This window comes from Numida meleagris, chromosome 4 (genome assembly GCF_002078875.1).
Source record: "Numida meleagris isolate 19003 breed g44 Domestic line chromosome 4, NumMel1.0, whole genome shotgun sequence".
NCBI lineage: Eukaryota > Metazoa > Chordata > Aves > Galliformes > Numididae > Numida > Numida meleagris.
In genome coordinates this window covers 69,016,818-69,039,034 of record NC_034412.1, presented here as the reverse complement: position 1 = coordinate 69,039,034, position 22,217 = coordinate 69,016,818, and the positions used below count along the sequence as shown (strand labels likewise).

Below are 22,217 nucleotides of genomic sequence, written 5' to 3'. Positions count from 1 at the left end.
TACCACTACAATGAAAACATTCAGGCTTGTTTGTTCCTTATCAGATTAAATTCCAGATAGACTTTGGCTTTCTTAGCCCAACTACTGCACAGTTAGATGACTCAGGAGTGATGCAGAAGCTGTCCCTGCTTCCACAATCTGTATTCTTTCTTTCTACATCTCAGTTCAGTCAGAAGCTCCATATTTACCAGTGCATGCTTCCTGGAACTTTTACTTGACTTCCTGCACAAGGGAACAAATCATTCTTGAGTTCGAAGTAACCAGACATAGGATTCAGGAAAATTCTTGGATGTAAAAAGTTACAGGTCATCCTCAAATTCATAACAGAAAATGCCCCAAATACTCCAAATCCATTTCAGACCTGTTTTCTCCCATCTCAAAGATTCCTCTTGCCTAGTTTCAATGAGGAAAGGGATTAAATGCTTAAAAAAAAAAGTGACAGAACATAATGTTCTTGAAACATCTGACTCCACGAGCCAAAAATACAACTGAGGGGAAAAAAAAAATCAAATCAGACAACAGCTTTTGATACTGCATTTCTTCTGACAAACCTCCAACAATAGATTTTAAATGGATTGCGAAGAGGAGAAGCCTGCAAAGAGAATTCCTGTCTCTAAACGAAAAGGTACATGTCTAGACAGCTGGAACTCTGCCTTTACATTTATTTTCACAAAAGCAATTAATTCTGTCCACTTTGGAAACAGATTGGTATTTCAGGCTCCACAGTTTACAAGTAACAGACCTACACACAAGAAGAGATGACCTTTTCTTCATAATCTTGACAACCCACCATGCAAGTCACTCCTTAATGGAAATTAAATCTAATTTTGGCACAGAAACTGAGCGCTGCATAGAGGCCTCCCAGCTGTAACCAACTCTCATCACAGCAGATCACATTTGATCAGACCAAGAGTTCTCACACAGAATAAAGCATAATCTTAGTTTAATATTGATCAGTGGCTTTTAAGGTCTTTTTTTTTTTTTTCCCCACCCCAGGAAAAAACCTAAAGAACATATTTGCTTGAAGTCAAATGCCCCATGAGAATTTTAGGCTAGGGCTTATGAAAACCTCAGCCTGATCTTGCAGGCTCACAGTCCTTCACAGCTGGAACACCAGGTGCACATCTGCTGCTTATCCTTGGGTTTAGGTTCTTCCAGCAAAATGAATCCCAGGTCTGACAAGTCCATGACTGGAAGCAAAGCAAGGCACAGAGTAGCACACAGGATGCACAACAGTCACTTGAAAAGGATATCCCACTCTGATCTAGAGCTTTTACCACACACCTTCAAAAGCCTCTAAAAACATCCCTTCATTCACACCTAAAAAGTTATTTCAAAACAAAACCCCAAAGTTCTTAGTAAAGTAATTCCCTTCAAAAGTTAATCATATTTACCTGTATCAGCTATTAACACTGAAAATGTATTGATTTTGGGGGTTCTTCATTCTGTGCATACACAAAATTTTCAGTTAAACGTAAATATTAAAAGGCAGAGTTTGATGCCACAGTAGGAATGCATCGTGCCCTTCTGTCACATAGCACCTATCATCTTGTTAAAGCCAAAGACAACCAAAGATAAAAATAACTCTCTCTCACCTAATGCATAATGATACCAACAGAAATCATCATTGGGGTTTGGTCACTTCAGGAGTAAGCTGTAGTTCCACTCTAGCAATGCAGGTCACTGGGAATCAGTGCAAACTGAACTCTGCTCTGCAAGAGGCATCAATCAGCAAGTAGGGAACTGCATCATTTCACAAACAGGGCAAGAGAACCATCATGTCCAAACAAAACAGCATTACAGTATTACTGTCTGTAATACATGCATTCCAGGAAGAAAAAAACCAAACAAACTTCAACAAAACCACCAGTCTCTTGTTATGTAAGAAAACATTTTTTAGGCCTTTATTTACAAAAGCTTTAAAAACAAATACCCTCTGTTATGCAAATTATTTGTTGTTTAAAAAGGACCACCCAGTTACATTGTCGTAACTCAATGAAAAAAGGTGTTTGGTGCTGTTTGTTATTTGTCTTTGCAGTACAAGGTAAACAGAAGAACTGGTGAACATTTGGAGTTTTTCTGTGATTGATTTCCGTGTGGAACACGCACACCCAGGCACACGATGTCGCACTTTCCATCATTTCAGGCTTGGATTTAGCTATTCAATACGAAAAACGCTTCCTGCACAACTGCTCTGTACGCATGGTAAGCGGAGATAAGAACATATTTTAGGGTCCTTCAAAACAATATATCTAAAATATATTGCTAAGATATACTCAAAAATAAACTAGCATTACACTCCTCAGGTAACTTTATTTGTTCTAAGTTATTTATATTTTGTTGTTTTACAACAAACATCTGTAACATCTGTCTTTGTAGCAACTACAAAAAAGCACGATTTTATTGTCCTAATTCAGTAATTCAGTTAAATAGTTTTTTTTTTTTTTTTCAGATCTTTGGGTTTTATCTTGAACTAAACTGACTTTCAAAAATTGTCAAATCAAGTACAGAATAAATATGACTTCATAAAAAAATATTTGGAGTACACATTACTAGAATAAAAGTTAATCAAGGGAAGTGTGCCATTACAAAATTCCTACTATTCCAATAGCCTTCGAATCTCATCTTAATGGCAAGATGGTAAAGTCATAGCTGTTCTTTTCCTGAAGGGTGTAAAGCTGTTTTCTCAAGCTTCTTTCCCTCGTCACAGAGCTGATCTAAAGCAGCAGGCCAACCAGCAGTTGGCATGTGCAGGACGTGTTTGATGGCAGAACACTAGTAAAACAACAGCAGTTACTATGGTTTCAGTAGTTTGTTTTGCTTGAACAAATGCAGGTTATGCAGCAAATGTTATATTGTATGGGTTGAAATACCAGAAGATACCAAAAATACAGTGTGAAGCTGCTGAACTTGGAAGATTATTGTTTCCTAGCTAAGAGCAAAAGAAAAAAAACTTCAAATGAAACCGAGGATTGAGTCAGAGTCGCTCTCTAAAGTGCAAATTTGATGGTCCACAATCTTGAATAGCTAAAACGCCTGCATACTGGAAGGAACAGACATGAACGGGGAAGTTAGTTACAATCAGCATGAGTTAATTTGGAGAACGGAGGGGAAAGAGACAAAAAACCTAAGACCAAAGACCAATATAGGTAAGTTTACCATACTATTCATTATGATTTAGCTTTCCCCTTCTCTCTGCCACACTGATCCTATACGTGCTTCTTTACAAATGGGCTAGTTATGACTCCAAAAGTAACCCATAAAATTCTACATATCAATATTAAGATCAAAATCTGTGATAGGAACAGTCAGGTTTAGTACATAGAAAGGCAGAAAAGAAAGTGTGCTGAGAAAGGGGGAAAAAAAGCCTTATTGTCCAAGGGGTTCAACCAGAGATAAAACGTATGTACAAGCATGTGGAGCTCAAAAAGATGGCCTTTCATTTCATGTCATGACTGCTTGTTGGCTTCTTCTTCATAAGCATTTCCCGTGCCATTTTGTACATAAGATGACCCCGAACCAAGGCCATACAAGTGGCCACAATATTTGGCATCGTCAATGTGATCTTCAAAGAACATCTAAAGTGTTAAAAGAAAGACACAAATTAATGCCACCAAAAAGACACAGTTTAAACAGAATGACAGAAAGGCCTAAGAAATTTACTTTGGTTTTAACATTGAATATCACATCGCAAGAGTCAAATGACATAATTAGCATATCAATCCACTTAATCTCAACACATGATCAAAATGTGCTATACAGTGCAATTCTTTCAAGTAAATCACTCGAGGAATACCATCAGTCATCCTGTGCACCTCACCTGACAAAACAATCACATGTTTTGGTAATTTGGTATTAGCTCAGTTATCACTTGCTTTTCTGAAAGTGCAACAGAAATATTTCTCCAACAGATTTCTCTGTGGTTTCTTATGACAGATATGTTTGGTATTAATTGCAAGTGCCCACAGTCTACCTGCTTATCATTGTGGAGGGTTCCATCATACCTTGTCTTGAAATGGATTTACATTATGTGTTTCAGCACAGTAACTACGGAGTTTAGGAAATGCATCTTCCTGCATTTCTCAGCCACCTCCTCTAAGAGGGGGGCTTCATTTAAAGAAGAACAGCAAAATTAAAGAAAACTATTTTTTACTAAGACGGCATTTATGTAAGACTTTACAAGTCTAATTATCAATAGAACCTTTCAGGTTCTGCACTGTAGGAATTATGAACTGGGAGGAAAACCCCCAAACCACAGCTTGCTGTTGCAACATCAATATTTATGTATTTCTGATGGGGAGAAAAAGATCCTAACTTTTTGGCTGGGACTCAAAGAACCAGGAAGCTGAAGTTCCAGAAGCAATTATTAACACTTATCAACACCATTCGGTACCTTTAAAGACATTGTGAAACAAAGTTTTTCACTCCAACATATATTACTAAACAATGAACTCAACTGAAAAAGCTTTAGAAGTGCACACTATTTATTGCTGTTGACTAGCGTGTTCTTACTTTGAAATGTTGCATTTAAAAAGAAATCCTGAAAAAATAATCATAATCTTTGTTGACTTATTTAAACAAATGATTTACACTAAAAACTAGATTTCTTTTCTCTGAGTAAGAGCTTAGACAAATTCAGGCAGATAACTTGTTTCTTTAATAATATGCAATTTGTTATATGGCAATCATGGGTTTTGCAAGTCAGTATCTTAGGTATGATCAAATACTTTCTTTTCCTTTATTTGCTTTGGATTTTGTTTCAAATTCAAGAGTAAAAGATTAACAATAGCATGCAGACTGCAGTTAACAGCACCTGTGGGGATCACAGGTGGATCATATCAGAAACAAAATCCACTGCTGCATCTGTAGCTCATGACCAGCTCAACAATGTCAACAGTTTCAGGAGAGGAGAACAGTGATGAGCAGGCCAGATTAGATCACAGCACTTATTTTTCACCTGCTGTCTCACTAGCAGTTGTTTGAAACTCATGGTCAGTCTTTTCCTTTGTAGAAAAGGCCAGATTACAGCAAGTAGAAGCCTCAGCATGCAGTACTAAACCTTATAAAAAGATGAAGCTTGCTACTGCCGTTAGTAAATGACACCAAATCCCTAGCAAAATGTCACATTCAGATGCCCTAGCACTCGTCCAGTGTAACTGCTTTCAAGAAGCCCGTTCAGAATTTGTTTGTTCTGCTCTTGCAAAAATATCCTAACATTCTCCTATTGTATGCAGACAAATAGCAAGGATACGCAAAGTTTCCAAGTCTTGATTTCCCTTTCTGCAAAATTGTAATTGACTGATGTGTAATGTTTTAGAATCTGAGTTAGTTTGTGCTTTACTGAAGGTGAACTGAGGATGAATGATTGCATTGTTCTCCACAGCAGCCTACACGTCAGTATTTAATACATGTGCACCCTGCAAGTTTTAGCTGGAAGCGGCTAGTACTGGCAGACCTGCTCATTCCCCACTGCTAGGCCTGTCACAAGCAGCAGTGCACACCAGTGGGTATTATAGCTCAGCAGAAGCTCTGCAAAAAGCAGCCTGAATACAGTCACCCAGAAAAGAGTCTCGCTTCAGCAGCCACTTCGCAGATGAAAAAAGAAAAAAAAAAAAGCCAGGCATACAATAAAAACAAGAACCAACGCTCACAGTAGCAAGTAGGGAAACAGTAGGGCTGGTTCACACTCACTCTGGGGAAAATACAGTCTTAAATATGTTAAGAAAGCAGTGACCTCTGAAGACCCTTATAGATCACCTTGAAATACATCAGACTTATGAGAATCAGCAATTCCATCTATTACAGCAAGTTACTACTATGGAGACAAAACCAAGACACGTGCACCTACTTCTCTCATTTTGAAAAAGGCCATTCCTGTGAGTAAAGAATCAGATCCTGCCTGATGCTGTGGTCCTATCCTTTCCAGCTCTAACTGCTCAGCCACTTCTTGCAATCCACCCTGAAAATGAAAACATTTGTTAACTGCTGAAAACATGAAAACAGAAAACCAAACGTCAGTATTTGGGAAAAACTTGTTATACCAGAATCACAACTTCAGTATATTTTAAACACTTGCACAGAAGCTTAAACAGGCTCTATGCTGGAAGATCAAGCTTTCAGTATCACCAGTTGTATTCAATTCCATCTCAGAAGAGCTTAAATCAAGCTGTGTCTGTAACCAACAAAACTACTTTTGCTTCACATTCCATCCTCCCCAGTGAAGAGATGTTGCTACTTAACAATCCCTTCAAGAGGTTGAAAGGACTGGCAGCAAATCAAGGTGTTCCTGTAACCCTTCTATTTGAATGAAAGTTTAAAAGGTAAAAATGCCTTTCTACACAAACACAAGAATTCAAGTTCTCACAAATGGGTGCTTAAAGTATCTAGGCTTCCTCTGAAACAGACTTTTTTTCTCCTTCACTTACCTTTCAACAGTTCAGCTGAGGGTTTTTCACTTCCCTTTACAAAAACTAGGAGTATCCTTAAATATTTAGAAAGCTATAGGAAATTAAGGAAAAAAAAAACCCAAGAAGAGTACACAATCCATCTCCTCAAGGCATTCTACTTGTCTTTAAAATTTGTTTCATTAACTGCCATTAGAAGGTAGGAAAAAAACACACACAAATGATGGACTTCTGTTTTGCAAGTTGTTTTTTAAGATGATGAAAGACAAAGACATAGTCAACTTCCTCTTAGAGATGCATATTTAATAATCACACCACACAGAATGAAACCTACCTCTTACAACAAAAAAAGAGTATAAGCATCCCACAAGCAAAAAGGAACCATTTAAAACCCATTGTCTGAACGCTGACACATGGTTTAAAAGAACATATTTTGAAGGTACAGAAATCGCTACAAACCTACTTGCTCCTATAAGATAAAGCTTCCACAGTTTTGAAGCTTATTTTATTTTCCTTTAAGCTTAGATTATGTTAAAAATATCCAGAGTTGTTTAGCAACTAAAGTAACTTTTTGTTTTAGTGCCTCAAAAACGGTAACAACCATTTGCAGAAGCAAACAGTCAGAAATTTAGTTTGGTTTTACACATATATGTCTGTCCTTCAAGTGATCTGCATTATACTTCAACTGTGTAAACTTTGTGAACTGGGGGAATATAATTTCGTACTTTTAAAAAAATCATTAAGTGATAAATCCACTAGAAACAGACTAAAGCACATGGCATGTGCTTTATCATCTAGAGAGATCAAAAAACAAGGACAAACCTTTAGTGCAACTATAAGCCTTTGCAAGGTGAAAACATCACATAGAGGAAATGATTTTAAATCAAGACTGCCTAGTATCTGAGGTCACCTGTGTCTTCTCACCTTTAGCCTGTTTCAAGCATTAGAAGGGAAGCAATAAGAGGTAAAAGTGTAATAGTCAAAGTTAGAATTGATACAGTAATAGAAATCTGACCAGGAGGTCAGACCTAACATTATGAAAACTTCTATGAATCTTAAGGCAACACGTTTTATTTTAACAACAAAAGCTTCAGTAATAACATTCCTAAGTAACACCAAGCAAACCAACATGAACCACTGGTACTGGCATGTCTAGCTTTATTCTAGCTTGAACAGTTGAGTATAGTTGGCATAAATTTGAGACTTACTCTATACATGGTACAGTCAAGCACTGAAGCTTGTTTTCTTCATTAGCTTGGAGACAACATTCAAACACTACATACATGCTAACTCAGTTGTTTAAGTTATACCCATAACAAAGTTCAGGGTTGATGAGCAGAAAACCAGTCAGATCTCAAATAAAAGCATCTTCTCTACAATCTAACTCCCAATAATTAGCTATTTGTACAAGCAACAGCAGTTGCCTTTTCAAGGTACTATTTGCTGTTTCTAAACTCTCAACTTTACGAAGCTGAAACTTAACAGTGCCTCATCATTTTATTCTGCTAGCTGTTAGGCTATCTACACCAGCTTCAAATAGCTTTTAAGAAAAAACACTCAATAATCACAAATCAGTAATATTTACACTGTGGCTGCAAGTTCTAGAATGTAGCAAAACATATAGAAACAGCAGCAATGCAAAGAATGCTTTGAAAATAATCCTTCTAATATATATATAATTACTAATAGATATATTTGTAAATATATCATTACAATTGCCTCCAAAGATTATTAGGCTACTGAAATTTTTTTTCAGGAAAGTCTTCCATGATAAGAATATTTAACTTGTGGGGAAGAATGACAATAGAAAGGGATTCAGAAGAAAATGAAAGCAAGGCCTATAAATCTACTTCAGTGTTGCCATTACTGTAAAACTGCATGAAACTGTCTACATGAAAAGATTTTTAGAGGCCAAGCAGTAATTTATGCTACATGAATACCTCAAGTTAAGTCGCACTCTGCATGCTGCTGAAGTACACTAATGTCCATTTTTGTTAGATTAGCATACTGCAAATTCATTACAAGAGCAGCAAACAGCTTCTACATCCTCAAACACATTTGTCTTATCAATGCTAAAAATTCACTTCTGGTTGTGTGAGGGCAGAGGTAGGTGGGAAGCTTACAGTAAGTCAGTGTTTTTTGTATGAAAATAACTTACACAAGTCAATAAAGGACGACTGCACAGCAGTTCAATTCTCTGCCATTTAATAGAGATCGAACGTGACATGTTAGGAGAAAGTGCATGCAATTTTAGAGTCACAACATGGAACATTTAGCAACTTTTTTTTCAGACAGCTGCTCTCAGTACAGTACAAGTCCACAATAATTTCATTTGCTGGTGTTTAGAGTGGTAGGATAGCCCACATCCCCTCCTGTTATTACCAGTCTGCAGGTTGGAAGAAAGGATCAAGATTTACTGCAGGAAAGCTGACCTACACATTAAACTCCGGAAAAGTCACCCTTGTTCTTAAGGTTTGCTGAAAGAAGATCCATGAAGGTTTTTCTTATCTTCCAAAATACATTTGAATCTCTAAACAATGCACATTATGCACAAGCATCTTAATTAAATGACAAAAAATACAATTCTCTCCTCTCCAAAATCACCTGGAATACCACCTCTGGAACAGAGATATGGAATGTCACTTTGTCACCTTTCCCAGGTCACTAAAGTAGATTATACATACTGTTCTTGGTAAGTGTATCACCACCACAAAGATAAGAGACATTTCCCTTCACTTGGAAGTAAGAAGGCTTTTTTTGTTGTTGTTGCTGGGTTTGCTGCCCCTAACCCTTTGAGAATCCTGAAGTTTGATAGTATTTTTTTTTTTCCCCTTCTAGTTTCTGTGGAGAAAAAAACACATCTAGAATGTTCTCTAATATCCAGCCATTTGCCCAACTGATTATACCAATAACTGGATGAAGACAGGTAAGTATACTTTTCCTAATAACTAGAAGGGAGATCTCCATTTTCATCATCAATTTGGTTAACAAACGGAATTACACATCTTTGTAAGCTACTATTTAAGTGACACACTAAATATCTCAAGGAAACAAAGGACTATAAACTCCATGCAGATCGCTAGTTCAGCGTGACAAAGTGAAAAGCCTTACGATTTAGTTGTACTACAGTCAGTGCTCTCTTTTTTATTCACATTCTTTTTAAGAAAGCCTAAAAGATCAAGTTACTTGCCATAAAAGCAACAAAGTCATTTATTGCCTCAGATGAGTGGTGCACTTCATTCCTGTAGCAGTCCAGAATCTTAAAGTTCTTTAGCAAGTACAGCCGTTAACAATCCCTGTAGCATCTTTCACTTTGCTGTCTTCCCCTTCAACATACTTTGTTTCCATTCATTTTCCAGTTCAATTAAGTCTCCAAACGTCATGCCAATTAGCAGCCCAGCTGGCCTGATATGAGAGATTAGTTTCTAAAACTGCTTTTTTTTTTCCTAGAAGTCACGTGTTGCTCCTGAACATACGCTGTTCTTTATCTTTCCTTACAGGGCCATCTGAAACATTCTTCACTCCATTCCTCTTCCCAAGAGACTTCCACAGCATCATGGTTGCAATTACCTTTGTGAAGACGACCGCAGCCCTTTAGTGGACTGCACAATGAGGAAATAAGAGTATGTGAAACCCAACAATTCTTATCACTCAAGAAGTGAAGGATTAATCCCAAATGTGGGTTTATCATCTGGCAACAAAGACTGGGCATAGCTATAAACACAGTATCAACACAATGTTTTTTAACTGGTAAGTAGTTAAAAAAGTTGACACGTGCTTCTGCCTGCCTCTGTCAATGGCCTTTAACATTAAACACACCAAGTTCGAGAACAGTCCTGTTTAATGGATATTATCAGAGCAAAAGCAGAAAATCAGAATACAGAAGACAAGCTTTTAGCAGAAAGTATTCTCTCCCCTCCCAAAAAAATGTTTGGACTGAATCATTAGCAGATTACTTACCTTCAGATTTTTACAACTCTTCATGAGATACTTGACATCATAGATGACAGGGAAAAACAATCGCAGTATCTCAAAGAAGTCCAGCTCTTCTTCAGGTAAATTAGAGTTGGTCAGGATTTTTATTAGATAGCCAAAGTCATATCCACTGCAAATCAACAAAAACAATGCAGTCAAATAACTTAGAAGCACTCTTTTCACTTCCAACATCAAGACTACTAGACATTAACAGGAAGATACTTTGCCTAGTTCAACACAGCTCATACTGACTCTTACAACAAAGAATTAGTGTAAATGGCCCCACTGCAGCTTCCAGAGAAAACATTTTAATTTAGTCTGAAGAGGCCACATGAAGAAGCAAAACATGCAATCTGCCTGCAGATCCGATTACAAGACCTAATAACAAGAACTTAAACAGAAAGACTCCTAGCTGGTTCACTGAAGTGAAAGAGAGGAAAAGGTTTCTACAGTTCTTTGAAATCCAAAGCAAGGACAAGCTTTCACGAGTCAACATTTTATACCTGGAGGTAAATTTAGTCCTCGGCAGCGAGGAAGAGCAGGCTGCCATTTAACTTTCCCAATTAAATCAGCACAAAGTTAGACAGCTAACAACTTTCAGTAGCTTGTAGACTGTGACTCATTTGGAAGGCAAGGACAGAACAGGTTGGAAAAATTTGTGCGTACATACATGGCTAGGTAGAAGAAACTGAGATCTTACAGGGTGTGTATGGTGGAGAAGAGCTTGGGAAGACTTCCTTCCCTCCACAGTCCTTGACTGAAGAAAGAGGACATAGGAAAGGGGTGTGGTAGTAAAAACAGAAAGCATGGAATACTCTACTTTTACAAAGGGTTATGAGATGAAGCAGAGGGTTTAAAGTACACAATAAGCAGGACTAATAACTACTTATCCTTTTTCTTAGGAAGGCGGAGGTAATAAACCAGATTATTCACGATCTGATGATAAATCGGATCCTTCCTAATCCTTTGTACTTGCAGGATTGCTCACACACATTATGCACTGAATCAGACAGGAGACTGATGCAATTAACTTCCATGTTAATAGTTTAGCACTGAATTAAATAGGTTCCTAGATTTTCTTGGTATCCTGGGTTCAGGTGGGACAGAGCTGATTTTCTTCATAGTGTCTGTTATGATGCTATGTTGCCATTTTAGGAGAAAAGCCATGTTGCTAACGCACCGATGTTTTAGCTGCTGCTGAGCAGTGCTGTACAGCGTCAAGAACATTTCAGTTTCTCAGCTTCTCATACGGTCCTGCCAGCAAGGGGGACTGAGGGGACACAAGGAGCTGGGAGAGGACAGAACCACAGACAGGTGACCAAAACTAGCCAAAGGGATTCCCCATACCATATGACATCATGTGAAAACCATTAAATTGAGGGGAGTTGGTCAGGGGCAGCTGCTGCCTGGGGACTGGCTGGGCATCTATCAGCAGGCAGTGAGCAATTGCATCACGCATCACTTGTTTTGTGCGTGTGTAACTATGATTACTGTTACTTCTCTCTTCCTTTTCTGTCTTAGACAACAGTTTTTATCTCAACCCACAAGTTCTGTTTTGTTGTTGTTGTTGTTCTGTTGTTTTTTTCCAACTCTGTCCCTCATCCCATTGAGGGGGGGAAGTGAGTGAAAGACTGTGTGTGCTGAGCTGCCTGCTGGGTTAAACCATAGCAGCTAGTATGCAATTTTAAAAATGACTGTACCAGCAGGGCTGCTGTACTGAAGGCTGTGTCAGCTTATGCTGTCTAAGGAGCATTAGCAGCACATTCACAGTCTAATTCAAGTGAATGGGTGGCCACCCAGACATGAATTCTCAGTTTCCATCATCACCTTCATTCTTGGCTGCATGAGCATCATACCCTAAAACAAGAATTTTACAACACGGTCCAAATTCTTGACCGGAGTCTTTCAGCATTAGCTGTGAGGTGAGCAATACTAGACAATACAATTAATCATAATACAGTTACCCTCTACAACTACCTGAAAGGAGGTCACAGCGAGAGGGGGATCAGCCTCTTCTCCCAGGTGACTAGCGATAGGATGAGAGGGAATGGCTTCAAGCTGCACAACGGGAGGTTCAGCTTGGATACTGGTGGTAGGTGGACATCTGGACTTGATGATCTTAGAGGCCTTTTCCAACCTTAATGATTCTATATACAAATCAGCTAAAAGCACTGTACTATGGATCCTGCAGATACTTAGCATCCACTTAGATTGGTGATTGCTGAGGAAGGCTTAAGGCTTTTGCTTATGTACTCATAAAGAGGTTTGCTTTTTGTACCTTTTGTACACGACTAAGATCTCTACATCACCTTGATCTTACAAATTTCTAGGCAGAGGGCAGAAAGTCTTGAACACACAAGGAGTGAATGTATTGTTTCCTAGAAGTCCATTAATACAAGATATGCAGACAGTATAGACTACTGCAGCTCTCCCAAGGGGGTTTCCAGTATGCTAAATAGGAATTTCAAACTGAATGAATCCTGTGCTGCAACCACTGCTTTGAAGCTGTGCTGGCAGCAGTCCAAGCTCCAGCAGCAGCCACTGGCCAGGGAGCAAAGGAGCCAAAGATAAAGGTTTTCAGCAGAGTCTTAGGATGTAAAAACCTGTTGTATACTTAGCAAAACGATAGCTTGGACGCTTTATTTTATTAGATCACCTATGACAGAAGGGCAGCCCTTTATAGAACAAGGGGGAAAAAAAGCCCCATCAGTGAAAGAAAACAAACAAAACTGCTCAGGATTAAGTGGACTCTTAATCCTCTACAGACTACAGCTTATTTATAAACTCACTGAATTCCTGACATCTGTCTTCCTTCAGACTCAAACATAACAGCTGTATCAAAAATTTTCAAGTGAATAAAGCAATACATGTGCTCACCCTGTTTCAAACAAATTATATTACTGGACCACTAGAAAACATTTCCAACTTCTATGAGAAGGAAATTCTATAAGAACGGTCAAAGGATTCATTTAGTATTTGTACTGAGAAAGAGCAGGCTATAACAACTTCACAATTATGTCGCAAAATTTTTTTTCTGCTGGAGACTGTAGCAGATACATTCATTTCCGAATCCTCACACAGAAAATGGAGCATGATATGAGAGCAGTGAATTTATTTGACTGAATTACCCTTCCATTACATGGCAGCATTCATTAGATATCTGTTCACGGATCCTAAGCACAGCCTAGTTTTAGTCAGCTCAACCAAGTTCTCTTGCATTCCTAAAAGTTCCAGCTGCTTACACTTACTCCTGTTGCGTGGTTTTCTGATTGTCGTTGTTATGAGCACATTACTAATCATGATGCAGTATCAAGGCATTCATAATCTTGTTAGTATACTCTGGGGCTTGATCTGCTTCAGTCATCCAAACTTACAAAGAGGTAAGAACTGTCATTCCAACTCAAGGCTAAGATATATTTAGTTCAAACATTTTCAAGTGGCCACTGCTGACTGCTAACAGAAGGGTAAGAAGGCTCACAGTGAGCAATTATGTAATTACCTGCTCATTAGTGAAATTTTCTTCTAACACTCTAACAGGCAATTAGTGGTTGGTTTATACCCTGGAGCAGGAAGCTTCCTTTCTTAAAAAGCTTTCACTATTTCTAATACAATCACTTAAAGTTAGTAAGTGCAGCTAGCCACAACCCCTGGAGCTATACAGCACCATAAGCACTCTTACAACTGTTTTTCAATCAACATGGACAGCTGCAGGCAATAAGGCTATCAAAAGATGATCAAATGTGATTGTATTTCTTTCACTCATTACCCAGAAAAAAAGAAATCAGATAGACAATTAACGAAGAACTTTACCCAAGCACCAACAGGCTCTGAAATAAATAATACCTGACAGGGCTGAAAAAGCTTTACTTCACTGTAAAACTAGCTATATATTCACAGAGAAGTGAGCCAACAGGTTTTAAGTTTTACTAAATGCAGTTAGACATAAATTATTAATGAAATGCAATGGCTAGGAGCTTCCCAGCTTCCCAAAAAACATTTAGGCCTAAGGGGCATATATGCAGTACCTCCCAAGGTCTATCAAGAAGACTGCACATAGGCTTCACCATATCAGCAAACCAAACACCCAAAAACAGAATGTGAGCTGTCATTTCACAACTAGCTAGACTGCTCAATATCCACAACTCTCTCGACTGTGACAAGAATTACAAATTCAGGGCCTCCCCTTTTTATCTCATCAACTCAAAGACATTTTAATACACTAAACATTTAATGTAGCCTCCTATGAAGCTGCAGTATTTGAAAATTGGTGACAGTGAAAAACTTTCTTCACTCACACCTAGCAGAAAGGCAGATCTACACAGATTTGCCAGTAGGTCAGGATGCCAAAGCAGCTGCATCAAATGCAGATAGAAAACATGCAGAAAGACTATTTCAGAAGTTATTACCTTAGAAAAAAAATTACATAAGACTTCCAGGAAATTGAAGAATGGAAAATGAAACAAAACCAAAACAACCTCTCACACTGAGAAAGGAGTATTTCCTCCTCTGTCAGTGTGCTAAGAGACTCACAAATTTGGGGGCATTAGCAATAATTAAAGCATTTTGAGGAACCAGAAGCAATAGCATAGTCAGCAACTACCAAGTACAAACTTTTCACTATTCTAAGAATTACTGTACAGAGAGCCTACGTGAAACAAAGTTTCAGCTGAGCTGTCATGCTGTCTAAAGTTTACACAAATAGAACACAGTCACAAAGATATATTTATAAACAACTGCTTACTATTCTTTGCAGCACATTTTGTGACCCATGATCATTTCATAGTTGAGCGAAACCTTAGCATCCTCAGAATTTCTCCCATTACTCCAAGGTATTGTGCTTAACATCATCGTGCTCTGTCAAGCGCAAAAGCCTTTAAACACTGACTTTCAGCAGAGTTGTGGACATGCAGTGTTTGGCAAAGGGAATTAAGAGGATGCCTTAAGAAGATTTCTATAGACATTTTCAGTGAAGTCCACAAGAGAAACACTTTTTTAGCACAGATGCAAATGAATGTTCGTTAAAACTATCCCAAAAACCTGACACAAACTGCTAAATACTCCATTATTACAACTTACACTATACTTCCATCAGCACAGCGTTAGTCATCAATCACATAGAACCAAATAAGCCACATTTTAGAAAGAATATCTAGCGTAGAAGTGGCTTATGCATTCTTTTGCAAGTACAGGTTACACTGCATCCTTAAAGTTAACACTAGAAAAACACTTTGTAGCTGTAGTTGCTTCTACATGGCAATGCCTGTTGATACACAGCTTGCAGGCCTAACATGTACCTCAGCTCTTCTCCTGAACTATCCACGCTAATTTGCTGTTGTCAAACGTAAATTACAAATTTGCACATAATAATGGGGTTAAGATGCTGAAAGAAACTTAATTCAATGCCCATTTATCATCTGTGGTTATTCTGAAACAGTCAGTGGCATTCTTATTCCGTTATCTTCCCCAAGCTGCTGCTGTAGTTTCAAGACAGCAAAAGTAAGATTATTTAGGAGATGTAATACAAGCAGAGACAGATGTGAGTGGAAGACATTGTAAGCAGATTAGGCAACAAGAATACTTACAGATTATTTTTTGAAAGCCAATCTAATTGCAAAAATGTTTCAATTAAGCAATATTGTTCAGTAATTTTAGACAACCAGATTTGAGTTTTTAACAGCCCTATGAAAAATGCCTTTTTTTTAAACCCATTATTTAAAGAAATCTTTTCAACTTTAGTGAATCTTAGTGAAAGGCCATTAAGTTGCATGCAGAGCACCATGGCTTTGCTAGGTGTCAAGATGCATACCAACATGCCTTTCTAAGCCCCTAAGAAGAGAAAGCATCTTCATTTAAGTTTGTATTCAGATGGAGCGTCTGTGTACTTTTGTTGTTCTTTTTTCTTTCCACCAGGGAAAGTGTACAATTACTTTCCTTGTTATGTACAATTTTCTTACATTCCTTGCCAAAGCCAGACTTAGTTTTCAGTTGCTTAATGACTTAAATACTTCTGATTAAATATTCCATGCACCTTTCTCTCCTCCAAGCTCCCCTCTAATACGTAATAGTTAAGGATATTGAGAATTTGGTGTGTTGTTTCCCCTCCAGCTTTGACATCAAACATATTACCACCCACCAATGTAGCACACATGATAAACATGAATATGACTGCAAAGAAACCACTAGTTTTCAGCTAAAAAACTTATTCTACTTTTGTTGACTTACTTAGCAGACAGCATTTAAGACATCAGCTTACACTCACTGCATAGCAATAAGCCTCTAAACTCACTGTTGCCTATAAAAAGTGCAAGCTATCTCTAGCGTGTAGCTGACCATGCAATTACTAATGCCCAAGTTATAAAGGTTTAAATCTTATTAACAGAAGAAGACTGTAGAATCAAAGAACAATTTGAGTTGGGAGGACCTTTAAGATCATCTAGTTCCAACCCCACTGCCGTAGGCAGGGACACCTCCCTCTTGACCAGGTTGCTCAAAGCCCCATCCAGCCTGGCCTTGAATGCTTCCACGGAGGGGACATCCATAACCTCGCTGGGCAACTTGTTCCAGGGTCTCACCACCCGCACAGTAAAGAATTTCTTCCTAATATCTAGTCTATATCTACTCTCTTCCAGTTTAAAATAGTTTCCCCTTATCCTGTTGATACATGCCCTTATGAAAAGGTCCTCTCCAGTTTTCCTGTAGGCCCCCTTCAGGTACTGAAGGCTGCTATAATGTCCTCTCAGAGCCTTCTCTTCTTCAGGCTGAAGAGCCCTAGCTCTCTCAGTCTGTCCTCATATCTTGACAGGTTCAGTGAGTTTTGGCACTCATTTCTATTTCTACTTGGAAAACATGTTCCTGCGATGGAATGAATGGTAAAGTATATTCACTGCTGCAGCTAGAATTAAGACTTCTACCAGGGCTCTCCTAAGCTGAAGAATTTTTGTCTGCCCATATTAACAGATTTACAATAAATACAACTCTGCTTTATAAAACTTTTTACTAATAATTCTATGGTATTTCCTATGAAACAAACCATATTTGCTCAAGAATTGCTTACAAATAGTTTGTTTTTAATCACTGCTATTATTATTATGTACACGTGCGATATTAAAGATACAATGCCACCTGCTGGCTTAGGAGTTCCATGCATTGCTTGCTTACAGTTACGCTGTTAAAATGCCATCATCTATGCCACTACCATCCTGTAAACTCTACTTTTCTAATACACAACAATACCATACGTATCACAGCAGAAATAGTTTTCTAAGTCTTACTGATCAAAATATACGCAATAAGCAGAGGTACACTGCTTAAAACAGGAGACATGAAACCCTATTATCAAAACAGACAACTTGATTACTTAACATGCAAAATTTACCTGTGAAATGAAAGCCACTTGACTCCTTCACATAGTACAACTCCTGATGTCATAAGCAGTTCTGCGAAGTATTGCGTCTCAATTCCTTCTTCCTCATGCTTTTTAAACTGGATACCAGATGTTGTTAACAGTTCAATAGAGTCCTGTGCATACATATCTTCTCTAAAAACAGAGAAAAGAACATTTTTACAATCTACAGACCTCACTGATTACAAACCCAGTAACATTTTATTTTCCTATTCATTACACAGACTTTACTAGCGATACAGGAGCAACAACTAGAATTTGTTCCATGTTTCTCATAAAAATGACCACTTTTAATACCTTTTGTTAATTTTCATTAACAGTTCATTATTGCTAGCACATTCCATTCTCATCTCCTTCACAAAAATCTACTTCCTGTTTCTCTTCTCATTACATAGAACTCCCTTTCTGCAAACTCTACAAAGGAAAGTAGATGTATGAATGCAGTTACCTTCCAGCTTAAGGTAAGGGATCTCGTTCAGTAATAAAATAGTTGGAGCACTGACATCTGCTACATTACAGAACTAATATCAATATCCAGATCCCAGTGCTGTATTTGTTCTGTTATTTTTCATTCACTTCTTGCTATCTGTAGCTCAAGCTTGCAAGAATATTCAGACACATGCTCATCAAAACTCCTCATTACGATTAGAAATTTAGTACTTGCCCTGTTAAGTCAACCCCTGAAATTCAGACAACCTATCATTTTTGTTCCAAATTATCAACTTCAACAGACAGATTTTGAACCTATAGTTTGACAGAGAGGGGGAAAAGAAATCCAACACGACTTACTTGATCCCTTCTATCTCTGCATTTGTTCCATCTACCACCAGCATTTTTGTGAACTCTTGGGTATTTTGTAATGAAATGGATAACATTTTAAAAGTATATTCTGAAGTATAATCTTTATAATCACAGAAATATATAAAACAGTTAATGGAAAAAAATGCTAAGCTGGCTTTACTTAGATGCTGTTCATATTACTGTCTACAACATACTGTTCCACAAAGCCTCTTCACCATATAGTTTCCCATTTTAATGGAAAAAAAAACCCAAAACCTCAAGAAATAAACAGGTATGACGATCCAGCAGATTAAACTTGACTATTAGGTTCAGTTGCAGACTTATATTCTTTGTACCTAACATCAAGTCATAACTCATCAAGAGAGAAATACATTCTCAGGATATGTTGCATCTTTTTTCCTTCTCTCCCACACAGCTGCTCATTAGTTCTCCAGCTTTAAGGCATCAGCTTCCCAACACCTGTCCATTTCCATAACACATTAAAGAGCCCATCCAAAACAAGCATGCCTATCATGCTCAACATAAATAAATAAAAGTTTATTTCTGGTTTGTTGCTCTGCACTAATCAGGTGGATAGTTAGTCTATAGAAATACTTATGTTATTTAAAAATATACAGTGACAAGAAATGGTTGGAATAACACAAGAAAATACTTTCTTCTAGGAAAAGTCAACAGCCACTTTGCTTTAGAAGCAGAACACTTGGAACAGTGCCACTTCCCAAAAGGAAATTTAGGAACACACACAAAAAATATCATTTTGGCATCCCTGTTCAAAATTTTCATGTTTTATGCAGCACTTATTTCATTTTGTATAAAATCCCCCCCCAAAAAATGAACTAGCAACAAGTCAGTTGAATGACAACCTAGATCCTACTTTACTAAACTTTCTTATCTATGCAGCATCTGAAACGAATGGAAAACTACTTTTGTTTTCAGCTGCTTGATATTGGTAGACCTTAGAAACTTAGAAAAAGGATAAAACATAACCCAGGCTCTTCTTCCCAGAAGACAGCTTGGAAGTTATTAACTCATTCCTCCTCCTCTTTCTACTGTACTCAGAATCTTTAGCGTGTTCTTCCAACAGATAACTTCCACGCAGCGCTCATACAGCCAAGCTAAGAGATACCAAAATATCAAATTTGCACTTCCTTTTCTTTCAAGAGGTGCTTCAAACAAAACTAAAATGAGCATGTCATTCCTCAGACCAAACTTATTTGTGAAAAACCACAGCACTACTTGTTTAGAAAACAAGAAATATTAAGAGGGACAGCAGCAGATTTTCTTCATAAGAATTGTAATTACTTTGAAAATAAGTCTTTTTATCTGAAAAGGAAAAGAAAACGGTTTGTTCTCTTCTCTGGGCTTCCTTTGTAGCCTGCAATTCTATCTCACGTATATCGAGCGTTTCAATGATCAGCCCGAAACATTGCCAAAAATCCCCAAGCCTTCGACAAATTTAAATTTGAGAAGTGTTTGCTCTGATACTTTTATCAGGGCATATGAGAACCAGTCAGATCAATTATGTCCACTTATGGAAAAAGTCAAGATGGTGTTCTAGCTGCTCTAGTAACCTTGTCAAGTACTGCTAGATGTAATTAGGACCTTATTTAAGTATCTCATCCCACTGCGTAAGTCACATTCATACTTAAAGGTTTATCACTAATATAAAATATGTTCTGAAATGAAGGCCAAAATACTGCTCTGACAAACAGTAAAAAAAACAGCCTGCAGTTTTGAACAACATATTAACTAGTAGAATCCAGAACAGAGATCTCTGCAAGACAGACTAAACTGAAATAAGGGAATAAAGTGCATGTGTTTGGCTGACAGAAGTTCCCCTCACATAAAGGATTCCAGTCAGTAGATTAAAAATAGCTGTTCTAACTTTTACAGCCGAAATTTTCACTAAATCAGAAATGTACATCCAACAGCATAGGGATTTAACACTCACGTTAAATTAAATTTAAAATTAAATTGCCAAGTTGAAGTTCCTGGAGGGTATTCCCCTTGCTCATTCATAAACGTCAGTCCTAGTTGAATTATTTTTAGCAAATCTACATTACAGCGTAATAATTGGTATTGATAGTCTGCATTGCTTCTGAATTCTCCAATAGGCCTTGCAACTACTCCTGGAAATTCTGTATCCTGTAAGGAGAGAAGCAAAACTTTAGTAGAAGACAGCAATAAAACTTCACACTTCTTGTTTTTAATAGAACATTTCAAACGTCAAAAAATTCCATAGCTGAAGAATACTGTGTGCAAACAGCTTTAAAAATGGTAACAGATGGGGGCCTTAATGTTTATGCATTAAGAATCCACTTTTTTTTTTCCAATAAAAGTGGATAAATGACTTTACAAGCATCAAGTTGACTAACATCAGAGAAGATCACCATGCTTTTTACAGGAACTTCTTAGATAAACATCAAACGTTTACTTACCATAGCTACATAGTTATACTTCCGTATAACTTGACGAATTTTCTTCATCTCTTCATCCAAGTTACAAGCCCAGACCTCACAGATTCTTTGGCTATGGTCTACGGTAGCTGCTGGCATAGTGGGGGGCTTTAGAGACCATACATCAAAAGTTACACTTGACTGAGGATCAGTTTCATAAAGAGAACCTTACTTTTGTTTTTTACCTAAGAGATAAAGTATGTATTATTTGTCAGTTATCAGGAAAAAATGATTAAACAGCAAGTCTAAGCTTCACCCTTCAGCGCTTCACCACAGCACAGCAGAGCCACCAGAACCCCATGGGTTTCAGTCACAGGAGTTTGTTACTCCAAAACAAAACCCTCAGGTTCCGCTGGTAACCGCGCTTCGTGCAAAAAGCCAGGTCCGTTAGCAAGCCTTTCTAGTGCAACGGATCAAAAGGACACCCGGCCCCACAAGTGGGTCAGAGGAACGCGCTCCTTCGGGTTCCTCAGCTACGTGTGGCACGAAGCAAAGCGGCAAAGCGCCTCCCAGCGTCACGCCGTGCTCGCGGACCCGCCGAGTGCCAGCGGGCGGCCGGTCGGGGCACCGCACCGAGCACGCTTTTCGATCCCAGGGGAACGAGCCCCCTCCTCCCGAGCGCGGCGCCAGGCACCGCGGAACGCGCAAAGACGCGGCCGTGCCGCTCTCCCAGACGCATCCCCACAGAGACGAGGCCTCCCATGCACCTTTCCAGGCCCTCTCCCCGCAGCAGAACGCCGCGATGCCCTCCGCGCCCGTCCAACAGGCCGCCCCCCCGCCCCCTCGGGGCCGGCGCACCCCCAGAAGGCCGCGCGGACTTCCCCGAGGCCTCCTCACGGCCGCAGCCCCATCGCTTCCGCGGGCCGAGGCCTAGCGGGGCGCGGCTCCCACGGAGAGCCGCAGGGCCCGGCCCCCCGTCGCTCCCCGCCCGCCCGCCCCTCACTCACGCTCTGGGCCGCGGGGGGGCCGGGCCAGGTCCTGCGAGGCCCCCGCGGCCCCCGCCGCCCCGGAGCCGCGAGTGGGCGCGCAACACGCAGAGAGCGCAGCGCCCGCCGCACAAAGCCATTACATCATCGCCGCGCGCCGCCTCGCGACCTTTCCCCCCTCACCTCACCCCGCCGCGCCGCCGCTCTCGGAGCCGCCAATCGTCGCCGGCTCCGCCCCGCTTCCCCTTCGCCC

General features: G+C 39.1%; 1 protein-coding gene across 1 annotated transcript; it reads right to left on the bottom strand.

Annotated features, from left to right (window-relative positions):
* Positions 1,875-22,139, bottom strand: CNOT7 (CCR4-NOT transcription complex subunit 7). Its single transcript, XM_021396150.1, has 7 exons — positions 21,986-22,139; positions 21,021-21,223; positions 20,534-20,727; positions 17,755-17,916; positions 10,365-10,509; positions 5,849-5,959; positions 1,875-3,578 (listed from the first exon to the last, which is right to left on the bottom strand). The coding sequence occupies exons 2-7, from the start codon at positions 21,135-21,137 to the stop codon at positions 3,450-3,452; spliced, it is 858 nt and encodes a 285-aa protein (XP_021251825.1). The 5' UTR covers positions 21,138-21,223; positions 21,986-22,139; the 3' UTR covers positions 1,875-3,449.

Excerpts from the sequence above, each read along its gene's own strand:
- CNOT7 (XM_021396150.1), bottom strand. The coding sequence starts at position 21,137 with ATGCCAGCAGCTACCGTAGACCATAGCCAAAGAATCTGTGAGGTCTGG. Across the intron at positions 20,728-21,020 it reads AGTATAACTATGTAGCTATG|GATACAGAATTTCCAGGAGT; the intron begins GTAAGTAAACGT and ends CTCTCCTTACAG. Across the intron at positions 17,917-20,533 it reads AATTTTAAATTTAATTTAAC|AGAAGATATGTATGCACAGG; the intron begins GTGAGTGTTAAA and ends CTCTGTTTTTAG.